General features: G+C 46.6%; 1 protein-coding gene across 1 annotated transcript; it reads left to right on the forward strand.

The window, feature by feature from the left end:
- Positions 1 to 3,042: 3,042 nt before the first annotated feature.
- On the forward strand, positions 3,043 to 3,447 carry LOC139752324 (serine/threonine-protein kinase svkA-like). The gene has a single exon (XM_071668306.1). It carries the CDS (start codon positions 3,043 to 3,045, stop codon positions 3,445 to 3,447), a length of 405 nt encoding a protein of 134 aa, XP_071524407.1.
- Positions 3,448 to 16,912: the final 13,465 nt, after the last annotated feature.

Raw genomic sequence — 16,912 nt, forward strand, 5'->3', positions numbered from 1 at the left:
CTGCATATTTTCTCTGCACCCTCATCTTCACTGCACCCATATCTTTCATGTGTCTTATCTTCACTATGCCCCCGACGACGCCACTGGCATTTGATCTGACATCCTACATTTAGATCATGTTTTAACTTTACCCTCATCTTCACGACACATTCATCATCACAATACTATCACCTTCAATACACTACTTTTTTTTTTTTTTTACTAACACCCTCACCTTCACCGTCTCATCTTTACAGAAAACACCTTATCTTCACTACACCCTTGTCTTCGGTACAGCCTCATCAGCGCAGCATCTTGGTCTTCACAACAACCGTATGGGTCACATCAAAGTACAGCTTTCAGACACCCTCATCCTTATAACACTATTATCTTCACTTCATCCTCTCCTTCAGTGGAGCGCTGACCTTTGACCTGAACGGCGAGGGGCAGGTCAAAGGGCCAGTGGTGGTACTGGGGATATGTTTGACCTAAACTTTTATGGGTCAGGTCAAAAAAGTAGAATTAAAAAAGAAACGAAGATAATGTGTCATTACCACAGAGGAATATGTGACTTAACACCACTACACATGGTAACACTGCCCACCGCTACATACACTGTAACCCCTCTGTGTTAACACGATACTTGACACCACACATTATGACTCCACTTTTTAGCACTGTACTAGACAGATAGTAACACCACCCACTACTACACACACACACACACTTTGACTCCACTGTGTTAACATTCTACATAACACCACTACAATACCACTAATTTTTATAAGTACAGAAAGCCCCCCCACCCCGCTTTGTGAAGAAAACGACAAAGCTTTGTATGATGACGTCAGATTCTTGACAGAGTGACGAAGAAGCAATAATGGCTGTTGGAAATCATAACAATGCCAGTATGAACTCGGACTCCTTACGTCAGGTGACCATAAGGGAGACAGGTTAACTGATGGCTTATGACAACATCGCCAGATTCTGTGTAAACTGTTGGTTCAATGTTGAGGAGAACAACAGACATGACAGTAGCCAGTTTTTAATCATCTGACTTCGAGCCATTACATCATGACTCGGGTAAAGCAGGAATTGGATCAGTCAGGTACATGAGGATACAGTTGATGTGAGGGGGAGGAGCCAGGTTGAATGACCTGAGAATAGAATTGATTGAAGGGAAAGGCTTGCGTAGATTATGACCATATATATATATATATATATATATATATATATATATATATATATATATATATATATATATATATATCAGATTACAACAAAGAGAATTTGCTTTGAAGTTGCTTTGAAGTTTGCTTTGAGTTTGCTTTGAAGCCCACACTTTCCTATACAAGTTCCCTGGCCAGTAGTATAATACCATTATACTGCGTGGAGTTTTTCCTTTTTTTTTTCACTCTAACATTTTCCTGCCGTCGGTTGAGACGGAGGTAGACGTGGTTGAGTGATGTACCGTCTCCTTTTCTATTCTATTCCTATCACTATATTCAGTGGGTTTTATTTTTATTTTTTCGTAGAATCTCTTTACATGCCATCAGGTCAGGTGTTACCTGTCCTTCCTTATGTTCTTCTATGAACACACACTATAACTCCACTGTAGTTGATACTAATACAGATGGTAACACCCTTCCATCACCACACATACTATAACGCCACTGTGTAAACACTGTACTTGACACCATTACACATGACAACACTTTACGTAACACCACTACACATATCACCACTCACCATTACACACTATAACTCTACTCTAGCGGCACTAACCTTAAAACCATTACACACACTATAACTCCACTGTGACAACACTATGCTTAGCACCACTACATATAGTAACACCCCCTACCACGACACAGTTGCAACTCCACTGTCATAACATTATACTACACTTGGTAACACCACCCACCAGTGCACACGCTGTACCCCCACTGTGGTGACCCTATACTTAACACCACTACACATGTTAACACCACCCACCACTACACACACTATACCTCCACTGTGGTGACACTATACTTAACACCACTACACATGTTAACACCACTCGCCACTACACACACCATAACTCCACTGTGGTTACACTATACTTCACAGCATTACACATGTTAACACCACCCGCCACTACACACTATAACCACTGTGGTAACAATGTACTTAACACCACTACACATGTTGACACCACTCACCAATACACACTAAACCACTGTGGTAACACTGTACTAAACTCCACTACACATGTTGCTCCCACCCGCCACACACAGACTCTAACTCCATTGTAATAGTAGTATTCCGTACCTGTGTCCCCCAAAGGTATTTCCTTGTCTCCTACACTCTCCCTCCTTTCCATCAACGGTATCCTTTCTTCAACAGGTAACCAAATACACATCCATCTGCTGACGAGTCGACGTCACATTTCCCCTGCTTCCTCCAGCCATCCTCTCTCTCTCGATCTGCATTCGTCTGGACACAACATCTCCCATATAAACTCAGGCTTTTGTACGGTCCTGCTGACCAGCAAGGTAGGTGGAACATGATGAATGCATCCCGAACCAACAAGCCTTTACAGCCTTCCTATCTCTACTACAACTACTCCCTCATCAGGGAAGGTTTTTACCTCATACTAACATGACGGAGTTACGTTACTGCGGCTTATCGACTCTGCCAGTTTAACCTCACAACTTGACTCCCATTTGCCCTACGCCGCTATATTAGTTCACTTTATAGGTATTACTTTGCTTTGTGCTTCCCACCCATAACCATTATCTATTACGAAGACTAATCTTCACTATACTTACGCCGACTGTGGTTTCTTACCTTTTATAATCCTCCCATAAGGTATATTATAATAGTAGAGAATTTCTCCACGGATATTTTCAGCAATTGAAGATGAACAGCAAAGAGAAACATATTTTATACTTGTGGGCCAGAAGGAACGGCGTTCGGGTCGTCTGCTCAAATGAACTAGAACAACTAAGATAGAGAGGGAAATCTAAGTACATAGGGCGAGGGGCATTTGGGTCGTGCACGCTTCTTACTGTCGATGGCATGAAGTTAGTCCTGAAAATGTTCAGGCAACGCCGGGTTTTCAGTAATTTCCAGAGGGAGGTGAAAGCCCTGGCCACAAACCAAGCCCCTGGTGTTCAGAAACTGTATGGCATCTGCCTTGATGAATGCATCATCATTTCCGAATATGCCGGCAAGACTTTATTCAGTTACCTCAGGAGGGGACGTGTTACGACCCGGAAATCAGCGCTGATTCTGGAGCGTTTGATGAGGACGGCGAAAGGTGTTTTGAACAAGGGCTACTGCCATAATGACATCAAGGAGACCAACATATGCGTCAAGTACATGTCGCACAGGAAGACCGAAGTGACCCTCATCGACTTCGGCATCAGTTCCAACATTGGGAACGTCATCACCTCACTGAAACGCACGCCGCTCCACATGTAGTGGATGGCCCCAGAGATCTTCCACGGAGGAGGATGTTCTGAGGCGTCCGAGGTGTACAGCCTAGGGAGAGTGGCCACGCACCTGCCTGCCCGCCCTCACTACCCGCAGCGGCTACAGGAGTGGGTGACTGGTAGTCTGGAGAGAGATAGAAATAAACGTCCTCGTCTCGATCAAGGAATCCGTCTCGTGCAGGAGTACAGGAAAGACCTCGACAAATCACAACCACCATCAAAAAGAAGGAGGACTAACCCCTAGTGATGAGAGATCATGTCATTCAGATAACTGTAGCCAAAGGCTTGGAATATTCTGAAACCCTTGTAGAGGCCATCTCATTAACGCTATTAATCTTATATTCTCTAATGTTTTCAGTGTTATTCTACCATATGTATATTTGTAGCCTGGTCTAAGACAGGTACCCGTTTAGTCTACCAACCCTCAAGGATGGGTGAACAACTGTTTCCCCTGGTTGCTTCACACGCGCTGGTTCAGTTCACTGACAGCATGACGCTCCCTGTATACTGTCCCCCCATCTCCAGTTCGGTTTACCCCTTTTCCATGTTCCCTGCACTTGTGACACATATATCCTCTTTGTCGACCTCTCCGCACTCATTCTTTTCATATGTTCGAATCATTTCGACACCAACTTTCAACCACATTCTTCTAATTACCACCTCTCTTTTATCCTTTTGATCAACTCGATCCACCGTCCTCACACCATATGTTTGTCCTCATACATTTCATTTGCAACGCATTCACCCACACCTGTACATTCTCTTCGTTAGCTCATGCCTCGCATCCGTCGGGAGTATTATACTTTCAAATCTAACCATTTTCGACCTCCTGAAACGAATCCTCTCTTTCCACGCATTCCTCAGTTCTCCCAGAACCTAGGGCCCCTCACTCACCCATTGACTCGCCTCCGCTTCCATGGTTCCATTCGCTGCCGTATCCACTTATCTGTGACACATGCCATCCTCAATTTTTTTCCCCTTCACACTCACACCCCAACTATCTCTTTGCACTGTGGACTTAATAAGCCACGTACATTGCTATATTTCATCTTACGCAAGGCTTTCGCCACCTCTTCTCTTTTCACCAAAGTACTTGTCATGACTCTCACTATGCATACTTCCCCGACCCAAACACCCTACATATCTGTCACCGTGCCATCATATTATCAAGACATTCAGCAGTCCTTCATAATACTCACCCCATGTTCTCTCGTTGTTCTCATACTTTTAATCCAAAGCATTTTCTTATTCTCCCTGAGGTTTGCTGACAATCTCTCAGCCCCAGTTTTCAGTTGTCCTCTTTTTCCATCTTCGCTCTCCTCTGAGTTCTCCTGTTGCTTTCTCCTCTTAATGGCAGTGTTCTGATGTCGCCACTGTGGCGTCCAACACGACATAAACGACCGGTCATATTTACCTCATTATCAGCCGAGCCTTTCCTATGAGACAACAAAGTGATAACGTAGTTACCGTTCACACCTTAAGAAGTCGGTCCGTCGTCAGGATTTTCAGCCGTTTCGGGAGATCCTTGTTATGGTGGCGAACTTGTGAAGAAAAGAAGAGATTCTAGAAAGAGAGGTGTCAACGAAACACACACACACACAACACAACACACAAACACACACACACACACACACACACACACACACACACACACACACACACACAACACAACACAACACAACACACACACACATACACTTACACACACACACATACACACACACACACACACACACACACACACACACACACACACACTGGGAAACTTGCGCAACACACATCAAAATGGAGAGTTGTCGTCACAAGAACTGTGGTATTTGTGTCCCCAGACAAACACAGTCGCCGTTAACTCACTGTCAGATTTCTTGGTCAGCGTATCGCCCACTCCTCCGTGGTCTACCCGTGTCAGTCGCGTGTTATACTGGCCGGATGTAAAGACTGACACTCGTCAGCGAGAAGACTTTCTGCGCCGATAATGAACCAGGAAAAAGACCTTTGTACCTCTTGAATAAGTCGTCCCGCAACGTGGTGTACCGCGGGAAACCCCCAGGTGGTGTACCGCGGGACACCCCCAGGTGGTGTACCGCGGGACATCCTAGGTGGTGTACCGCGGGACACCCCAGGTGATGTACCGCGTGACACCCCCAGGTGGTGTACCGCGGGACACCCTCAGGTGGTGTACCGTGGGACACCCCCAGATGATGTACCGTGGGACACCCCCAGGTGGTGTACCGCGGGACACCCTCAGGTGGTGTACCGTGGGACACCCCCAGATGATGTACCGTGGGACACCCCCAGGTGGTGTACCGCGGGACACCCCCAGGTGGTGTACCGCGGGACACCCCAGGCGCGGGGACAGGGCCGAGTAGCCAGACCGACAGCACCAGCCGTCCTCACCAGCAGGGAGGGTGCAGTCTCGTGATGACTCCCTGATCCAGCAGCAGTGTGTAGCATGACGTATATAAGTAAACAAGTCCTCCTCGTGGAACTGGTCACGTTCTCGGGCAGATATGACGTCTAGACTCGAGGAAAAGTGTAAAACAAAAAAAAATGTCCTTTATTTTGGCGAGCGAGAAGTGATCATCCCTTTCTGCGGGACAGAAACTTTAAACTGGATGGCACCGAAGTGTGAACCCGTCAGACACTGGCCTGAACAAAGAAATACCATCACGAATTCCCCCCCGCTCCTTCCTCTTGTGTTTTCCAAAGGAGAACACGCGTCAAGCAAGCCTTATTACCCCCCTTCCAGTCTCAGGAGACAGCTGTGGGTTGAGAGGGAGACCAGATGTTATGAGGACCATCGGCCGGAGGCCACTGAAGCTTCCAACCTCGACTTCAATGCAAGAATAGAACCGACACGCTCATCCTTCATTGATTTCTCGTGAGACGAGATAGGATCAATAACCTTCAGATTATGCGACTGGTTTATATCTGGAGTCGCGAGTCCATGTGTCACTCGGAATAACACGCCATCTTCAAGGGGAGTGACAGCATCTTTGACCATAATGTCACGGCTGCCCGTAGCATCAGGCGACCGACCCCCTGGGGGGGTTACGTGACCCTGAAGCCAAGCCTCCCCCCCCCCCCCCCCACACCCACCCTTGGCTGACGTGAGGAACGTGAGTTGGAGAGTCTATAAGTGGGGGGGGGGGGGGGGGACAGTCAGGTGGCACAGACGATTGGAACGCATATGTTCATCATACACGTCGACACCACACTTTCTCTCCCGTCACACACACACACACACACACACACGTCACCGTCACACATACATCCACGTCACGACCACTCGCCCGTCACACACATGGAAAAAAAAAAAAAAACACTAGCAAATATAGTGGTTCTGTGCGAGTCCCTCTTCCAGTAGGTGACCATAGGAGGAGAAATAGTCCCCTCCAAAAACCATACTGAAATATCACTTTCCTGTATTTTGTAAACTGTAGAAAGACGTGAGGTCTTTTGTACGCCATGACTCCTTATTTTGTACAGCTGTTGTATCTCACAGAAATTCGTTTCCTTCTTTTTCTGTGACTGAGCGTTTCATATCTCTGCATTCTTTAAGGGTATCCTTCTTTCTGGCAGATGGGGTTCAGCTGGTAGACGGGGTCAAGTTATTGACGGCAAATATAAAAGTTATCCTTTATTAGCTTTCTGTTTTTTTAATCTATTTCTCCTCCTGGTTCATATTGATAGAAAACTGGCCCCCAGGCTGGGCCACGCCAACATGGACCCTTGGCTGTGGACCAAGTTATCATGGAACCTCAGTAGAGCCACATCATCATGGACCCTCACCTGGGTCACGTCGACATGGGCCCCTCACCTGCGCCACGTCAACATAGTCCCTCACCTGCGCCACGTTAACATGGGCCCTCACCTGCGCCACGTCTACATGGGCCCTCACCTGCGCCACGTCAACATGGACCCTCACCTGCGCCACGTTAACATGGGCCCCTCACCTGCGCCACGTCAACATGGACCCTCACCTGCGCCACGTTAACATGGGCCCCTCACCTGCGCCACGTCAACATGGGCCCTCACCTGCGCCACGTCAACATGGGCCCTCACCTGCGCCACGTCAACATGGACCCTCACCTGCGCCACGTTAACATGGGCCCCTCACCTGCGCCACGTCAACATGGACCCTCACCTGCGCCACGTCAACATGGGCCCTCACCTCCGCCATGTCAACATGGGCCCACAACTGGTTTATGAAGATAAACCATAACACACAAGAGACAGGTTTACGAGAACGTGATGATGAACGATTCAAATCCTCTTATCTCCAAAAGAACGTGAAGAGAAGCGTTTGAAATCTCTCTTATCTCTTGAGGGATAAGTGTATGTCATTCCTCTGTATCTAGCGTTCATTTTCGCGTCAAAGATTGGCTGAGTAATGTCAAAGCAGTTTGTGCTGTTGTGTGTTCGTACACTAAAAAAAGATATGAAATCACATCATTTATTGTATAGTCCGTTCTTTTAAGTTTTGAAACCATGCCTTTTTACTCTACCGTTCTTTTAAGTTTTGAGGGTTTTTTTTTTTTCTTACGCTCTTTTAAGTTTTGATTTTTTCTTTTTTTTTTTGGGGGGGGTGGCTATCGTTCTTTTAGGCTTTGGAATTACGCCCTTTTGTTTCATTTTTTTTCTTTGTCGTTCCATCAATACTTAAGGAAATATGGGTTAATGGTAATATAAGATAATGATTAACAGGTATACCTAATGATCCATTATACGTATTCAGGACTTTTACTTAAAACACTACCATAAACGTAATGAGCATTGGAGTACATACAGGATGGTTAATCATGTACGAAATGGGAAGTTTGTTATGTGCAGGAGAGAGGCTGTCTTAATGCGTGGCGTCAGAAGGGACACGAAAGATATTCATGCCATACTGCTACTGGCTCGTCCAGGTATGATCCTCCAGCATTGGCATTACAGTCACCAGATATTTACACCATTTGAGTTTCCGACATCACTGTAAGATATCCGTAACCACGGCAGGGGAGAATGGTAGTCCCTCGTGATACCTTTATTACACTTCAAGGTAACAAGATCGTGGTATTTGTGAATTGATCATCAAGGAAAGAGTAATGTCGCCCCGCCCTTGGAGGAGGTGAGACCTGGGCGTGGTAGGCAGCAGGGCAGCCGCCACTCAACGTAGCATACCTGTTGTTTCTCAGTTGGTCGGTACACGGTGCCTGACGCACGATGGAATGTACCCTACGACCTCACAGTAATGATGATAAACAAATCGGATATGATGTTGATGTCCCTAGATAGTCATGTTGATGTCCCTTGTTACTCATGTTGGTGTCTCTAGTTACTCGTTGATGTCCCTAGTTACTCATGTTGATGTCCCTAGTTGCTCATGTTGATGTCCTTTGTTTACTCATGTTGATGTCCCTAGTTACTCATGTTGATGTCCTTTGTTTACTCATGTTGATGTTCTAGTCACTGGTCGTGTTTATTGGTCGCGTCTGGAGCCCCTGTTTGGCCACGACGTCAGTTCTAAACCCTGTAGAGGCCTGTGAACCTCGACGGGTTCGGGTGAGGCCCGGGTCGAACCACCAGTAAAATGCATCAGACGCATCGTTCAAAGTCTCGTTATCTTGAATTGTCTTTGAGGAGGATGGTCGAGCAGAGCTTCCATGCTTGGCTCCCACCACTGTCAGAGCCAGTGTCAGGTTTCAGTACGGGAACGGTTACTTACATGGCCCACATACTTGAGTGTACGTGCTCGTGGAATTATCCCAAGCACCAGTGCGTGTTGAAAGGATTTTTCGGCTAATGGTTGTAACTTGACGTAGGCGGCCTTAATGACCTTGGCAGTTGTTTGGCCTAAAGCGTCAACAAGCAACAAGCTAACCATATAAAAAGAATTTAAGCAGACTTTAAGGATGGCGAGTGAGATGACGAGGAGAGATACTTGTGGTGTTGAATACCTTGGCCAGCTCAGACAGCTGGAAGGGTAACAGTGTGAATTTATTGGCAGACTCGACTAAAATAGAACTTTTAAACACCTAAAAATAAACCAGGTGAATAATACTCTTTTCTCAGTCCACTTATGTTGTCCCGACGTAATTATTGCAATCAAGAGCACTAGCATAATTACGTCTTCCTTTTCATTGTATAGTTCTGCTGCCAGCTATGGGAACTCAGGTGTCAGAGTAATGGAACCTCTCAAGACACCTGTTCTTTCCAGGGTACATTGCTACACCTGCTATAGAAGCAGACCTGTTGATAGTACGTTGTAGTCAGCAACTCCTCAGGGAAATGCTATCGTTCCGACTCGAGTGTTGAAGTCACGTCTCGCCTTCTCCCTCTATGCACCATGCGCACGTTATACCACTTGTTCCTCTGAATACGATGCTCACATCCCTTTCATTTCTCTCCCTCTTTACATCGTAAAGAACTAAACGTGGAGATAAAACGTCCAGCCAGTTTATGGCATCCTGGAGTGCGAAGTCTCCAGCGGCCCGCCTGACCCTGATGCCAACGAGTGATAGCAGTGCCGGCCTATCCTTAAACCCTTGCCCCTCTCGTAGGTCTGGTTCTTCCCCCTCACTTCGCCAGCGTTCACTACCTTCCTTCTGTCCTAGCTTGTGCTGAGCATACGTACCTATCTAGTACGTCTCACATCTTTCTTTTCTTGGCCATTTGATCGTCAAACGATGTTTTTCGGTCGTCCGCACCGTGTCTTCAAGCACAACCTTCACTTACAGTTACGCTTCAGGAGAGGAGTGTGTGCTAATTCTGACACCACCGTGTCTGCTGCACACTTCCTGGACTTTGACTCTCCAGACTTTGACGTCGTCTGGCTTAAGATTTGTATCCCAACTACGACCATTTTTCTTTTCCGCTAACTGCTTCTCGAACTCTGCAAACATTATGCCTTTCTTCGACCATCTACGTTTTTGCTACGAGCTCGTGACGTCTTATGCTGAAGGTGAGCTCCTCGACTTAGGAGACATCAGTGTACTGCAGCGATGGAGATCCTCCCACACAGAGGTTTGAGGAGTTGGAAGTCGTGACGTTTCCTTTCTTAGATCATTTGGACCAAGTCGTCAGCTACCTTTTCCATATTCCAGATCATTGCGACCGCTCGACCAACACTGGATCTGATTCTCACTTCTAATCTTTCTTAGCATTATGGGTATGCAGTCTGATCCTCTGGTATTTTCGTGTGACCACATTCTTGTAAACGTCTACTCACTCTGCCGCTGCTCCCTCTATACTTCAATATTGTCACTTCAGTGGCTCTCACCGGACATAGGACGATTCTTTATATGATTGTCCATAGGGAAATTTATTGTCTCTCTTCGAGCGATGCTTCTCCACTTATTGCAGGACTGGAGGCATATATTTCCTCTTTCTCTAATACTATATCTTCCAGTCTGTGGTTCACCCATTCTTGGTCTTGAGACGCTTCCAGCAGAAGACCAGGATATCGGACCTGAGGAAATTCTTCCTCCTCCGACTCGCATTCAGCTTTCATTTCCGCCCGAAATGATTGCGAATATGTTATTCGCGAGGCGAAGCGTTCCTCTCCCCAAAAGAAGTGTGACAACCTCTCCTCCTCTTCGTCCACTGATAGGTCTTCCTGGCCGTAGGCCAAGAGCATCTCAACAAATTGTGTCGAACTGTCTTTCTTTCGCTCCTTCGTTCCGATGAGACTACAGACGTCTCTGGTCATGATAGGGTAACTCTTCTTTTTCTCTCCTCTCCTCCACCTCCGCCTCAGATAACTCACTCCATCACCCCCTGCTCATCCTATGACTGGTCCTAATTATCTCGTCATTGACCCACCTTTGACTGGTCCTATAACCGTCCCTGAGGCACCTCTGACTGGCCTTATACCCATCTCTGACGCACCTTTCACTGATCCTAAACACATTTCTACAATGTCCTCACACGGTTCATAAAGACCTGACTCTAGACACAGGGAAATCTTTTTAAACCTGATGGTGTTCTTCCTCATGATGTGAAGACCTTGCCCTCATTCTTGCCCCATTGTTTCGCTTCTGCATGAAAACCAACGTCTTCCTTCTTGGACGCATGCATTAATATAGCTTATCATAAAGAATGGTGACCCGTTCTAATCCTTCCAACTGCTGTGTCCTGCTGCTCTGTTTCTGACGTCTTTGAGTCTCTCCTCGGCTCCTACTTCTTTAGGAACCCTCGAATCTCACAGTCTTTGCCTCTGGTCGTCAGTATGGCTTTTGACAGGCGAGATCCATCGATCATATTGTGTCCTGTGTTACTACTGTCTGGTCGTCCTGTCTGAGAGATTAAGGAATGCTGTGTTAGTCACTTGATATATCGACAGCTGTTGACAGAGTGTGTCGTCGGGTCTTTGATATCCAAGTTCCCTTCTTTTGCCTTTCTTTTCTCACTTTGTTCCGTCATATTTAGCTTCCTATCTGACGGGTCTTTCTGCACTGTTCTTCCCCTTTCCTTATCAGTTGTGGCGTTCCTTATGGTTCCGTCCTATCTCCTACGCTGTTTCTACTTTGTTTCAAGCATTTCCCGTCTTCAACAAAAACGTTTATCCCCTGATGACTCTACACAGTATTCCTCCACTTCTGTCACATCTGCTCCCTCGTACGTCTCTTGATCGTTCTTCTTTTCCCCTTGTTACAGTTACTTGTTTAGGCTCAAAGTTGGACATGATTTCCCAAATGGGCAGATGCAACCAAGCTACGTTTTATGCCCCTGTGACCAAATTCCCTCTTTTCTTTCTCTTTCTAAAATCCTCTGACAACTTTCTCATCTCCTTTGATAGCTCTGTGCAGTTCCATCACCCAACACAAAAACATTATTACATTACTGAAACGCCTGAGACGTCCTGGAAACCCACATTACCGAAATGGCTCCGTCTTCCTCTAAGGAATTAAGGGATCTCTCCATATGCCAGATATTCTTTTCTTCTGAATGGTTGTTCCGATTATATCAAAGCATTACTTCATCTTTGTATTGAGTACTGCTCTCATGTGAGGTCCAAGAAGGTTCCAGTTCTACATACTCACTTGAGGGAATCGAGTCCAAATCACACTTACCTGTCAATTCGTCCATTCTGACCTCGAAACTTTGACTCACTTGCCCAGAGCCTCAGTGTTGATCCTGTTTCCCTTTCCTAGAGGTATTACTTCTATTTCTGCTCCTGGGAAATGTCTGCGTGTGTGCCCTGGTAGCCGCTGCGTCACGTGATTACTGTCTGGCCATTGAAAACATGTGGAACGCTGTTGCAATGTCTGTTTCTTAACCTACACCGCTAAGCTTTGGAATTCTTTTGTTCGACATATCTTTCCTCACAGCTCCGTCCCACCCGTCTTTTAGAAGGGCAGGTGTTCTGGCTCCTCCAAAACTGTATTCTCTCTACTTCTTCATCTCTTTAACCCGTTTACCATGTTGTACCGAAGGCCTGGCCTGGATGACTGACCTGAAGCCATCGACATAGTGAAAGAAAAAACGACTTACACAAGTTCCTCGAGAATGTTACCGAGATACTTCAATGTGAGTTGGGGATTCCACAAGAGACAGAAGGATGGATGAAAACCATCAGCTCCAGTTGTAGAGGAGCATGTAGCACCCAGGCGAGGGCACTGCCAGTGTTATAATCCTCAGTGACGAGGTGAGTGTCCCAAATTCTTAACGTCAGAGTGAGGCTTCGCTTTTAGTGGAACATGTCAAACATGACGTGAAATTCGCGTGGTTGTGTCTGATTGCATTTCACTTCGATTCATCATTAAGGAAATAAAGAAATAAAGTTTAGCCATAAAGAATGGTCTATTTACCAAACTTGAGTCGGGTTTCTTACAAGAAAAGTCCCAAACTTTCGAAGGTAAAGTTAACTTGCACCAAATGCGTCTTGGGGACTTCGAACGAAAATAAAAAAAAAAAAACGGTGTGTCTCGTGGGACTGTGTTTGGCTTTTGCATTGTTTTCCGTGTGGTTGTGGGAGGGTGGAAGTGAACCCATCTCTCCCCCTACCCACACCTCCACGGGTCTCCCGACTTGGACAAGTTTCCGCCTGGTCACGGGCGAACACAATAGCATGTTGCCTCTGTCTTTCAACAGAGCCACACCAGCTTCGACAGAAGCGCGCCAAGCCATCATGGAGAGTTTTACATCTAACTTGATGAGGATAAAAACATAACTAACGAGCTCATTAACGTGTATACATATTTTGGAGAGGAAGTTCTGATAGATTTCAAATCCATGATCATAATACAAGCATTATGTTTAGGTATGATGTGTAACAGTATTCAGTGTTATATAGAATAATGCTTCTCCCATGAGCAAACACTGAACTTTCATGTATGAATAATTGAGTCGCAGTGTGGTTGGGGGGAGTCGGGAGCCCCACTATTGGCAACAGTGACAAGAGGGGTAGGCACAGTGTACTTGAGTTAGCAGTGACACTGGAAGAGGGAAGCCATATTATGGTTGCGATAACAGTAGAAGTAGACAGAGTGCCACGGCGTGGTCGATATATCAGAAATGAGCGGAAAGCCACAGTGTGGTTGAGGTGGTAGGAGTAACTGGACAGCCACAGTGTGGTTATGAGTGTGGTTGAGTGTAGTAAATGGGAGGCTATAGTTTGGTTGAGAAAATTGGTAGAGTGCAATCTATCCTGGCTGGAACAGGACTGATAGTTGATAGAGTGGCATATTGTGGTTGAAGAAGCAGTGACAGTAAGCGAGGAGGCTGTATAGTGAAGGCATCAGCGGCAGGGACCGAGAGTCACTTCCCAGGGACTGGTCGTCCCTCTGGAGGGCCTACAGCGTGGCCGCTTCCCTGGCACCCCAGCGCCTCGACTGTTGCCAGGTGTCACCGTCTAGTACATTGCTTGTATTGCCTATGGTGGCAGGTTCGGCAGCTGCCCTGCCTCCCCTGCTGACATCCCACTGATTTAATTCTGGATTTGAGTGGTTCCTTGTTACGGGTCCGCGTTCTTGTCCTCCTCCCTGACAGACAAGGACAGACGCGATGTTGACTGGGGAAACGAATCCTGGGGACGTGCCTCATCTCTCAGATGTTCGTCTGTTTCACTTCACGATAGCAAAGAAAGGCGCGTCCAAGGTTCGATTTTCCACTCGATGGAATACCGTCGCAGCTTTATGCCGTGGGTGCAGAGAACAGCAACGGCCGATGTGTATCTCCTTAAGAGCGATGTGATGAGCCTCGGGGATGGTGAGGACCTCTCCTTACATGCTGTGCATTTTTTGTGTTGATGAAACTTCTCCCCACGAAATTATCTGGTTAATTGCTGTTGAGTCAATAAGTGGGGCTCCTAGCTCACGTTTCCTGGAGGTTACGCCGGGTCGTCTGCGGCAGCTTCCGTATTTCTCCATGTCGGAAATTCCGGCCCGACGCACATCTGGGGATGTTCCTGCTGATGCACGTCTCGGGAAGTTGGTACATTACGTGTTGTGGGAGGCAGGTTCCTCACCCCACGCGTTTGGCGTGTTCAGTTTCATTCTGCTTTCACAGTGGTCGTACTGCTTTCACAGTTGTCGTACTGCTTCAACAATGGTCGTACTCCTTTAACAGTGGTCGTACTGCTTCAACAGCAGTCGTATTCCTTTTACAGTGATCGCGTTGCTTCAGCATTGGTCGTACTGCTTTCACAGTGGTCGCACTACTTTAGCAGTGGTAGTTTATCGCTTTTGTGTGTGTGTGTGTGTGTGTGTGTGTGTGTGTGTCCTGTACTCTTCAGTAGGGCGTGTCTGAGGCGTTGCCTGCCCACATGTCTTTCATTGCCCTGGGAGCCAGACGACCTCACCCACCTTACACACACACACACACACACACACACACACACACACACACACCAGGTGTCATCCAACATGAGACAGAGACATCAAGTGTCCCGTCGGAAGATGTGAGTCTCCACCATCACCTGTGCTACCCTCACCACACACATACACATCTCTCTATATGTTCCTGAGGGTCTCCCCCTACCATCACACACAGCCTCGTAAGCACGCAGTGGCCTGATGCTGTCGGGATACCACAGTGTTGCCGCCACACAGCCAGCCTCGCTCGCCTGACGTACGTGCCTCCCGTCTCCTTATGACATGGTGGTCGCGTGAGGCTCCTTCATACGCGTTAATGGTGTTCTTCATGTGATGTTTTGGTCCTTGTTGTCTTGCTCTTCCTGTTGCATCGTTGGGTTGGTCCCTGTTTTTCCTTGCTACTCTGCTTTCCCATGTTTTGTTCTCTATGTTGTATTGTTCTCTATGTTGTATTGTTCTCTATGTTGTATTGTTCTCTATGTTGTATTGTTCTCCATGGTGTATTGTTCTCCATGTTGTATTCTCCATAGTGTGTTGTTCTCCTTGGTGTATTGTTCTCCATAGTGTATTGTTCTCCATGGTATATTGTTCATGTATTGTTCTCCATGGTATATTGTTTATGTTCTATTATTCTTCATGTTGTATTGTTCTCCATGGTATCTTGTCCATTGTGTATTGTTCTCCATGGTGTATTGTTCTCCAAAGTGTATTGTTCTCCATGTATTGTTCTTCATGTATTCTCCATGTTATATTCTTCTTCATGATGTATTGTTCTCCATGTTCTTCGTGTTGACGGTACGACTGTCATAAACAGATGACAGCCATGACCAGCTAGGTTTACGAGGCACAGCTCACAAACACGTACAATCGACGTACCTTACGAAAAGGTATAACAAATATCCCGAACATACAAACCAAACATGACAAGTACACAAACAAATACAGACAGTCTCACATAGATGTAGTACCACTAGAGCTTCAAAACAACAACAAACAAACACAAGAAACTATTACTAATGACTTGCCTGACCACAGTGTAGAACAAATGGATACATCCAAACATGTTAGATAGATAAGCCCCAAGGTAAAAAAGGAAAAAAAGACAGATGGCAAACACCACCAGCGAACACGGGTGAGAAACTCTCCTGGCGAACAAAATTGATAACTCACGTTCACGCCGTAGACCTAACATTCTCCAGCTGTTGTATGCCTGGAGAGTTCCCATCGATCTTGGCGCGATTTCCATGTTAAATGTGAGAGCTTATTGTGGGGAACGTAGCCATGAATCCCTTCCGGCCAACCATGAGCGTTTACATGAGGGAACATAAATGAAATCCCCCCGTCTTAAAGTGTGAGGAGGAGGAGACTACTGCATACCTGTGAGGTGTGCCTCATATTTTTTCTAGATGTTTCGTTTAAAAGCTTTACGCTGAAATGCTCGCTGAGTAGCAAGCCAAACAGGCTATTGTCTGGTCTTGAGGGACTCATTCTCCGGCGTGCACGCCTTGTTGTCCCGCCCACTGTGTCAGCCAGGGGGAGTGGGGAGGAGGTGTGTGTGTGTGTGGACCTGAGGTGTGGGGAGGAGGTGTGTGTGGACCTGAGGTGTGGGGAGGAGGTGTGTGTGTGTGTGTGTGAACCTGTGGTGTGGGGAGGAGG

Source organism: Panulirus ornatus, chromosome 2 (assembly GCF_036320965.1).
Source record: "Panulirus ornatus isolate Po-2019 chromosome 2, ASM3632096v1, whole genome shotgun sequence".
Classification (NCBI taxonomy): domain Eukaryota; kingdom Metazoa; phylum Arthropoda; class Malacostraca; order Decapoda; family Palinuridae; genus Panulirus; species Panulirus ornatus.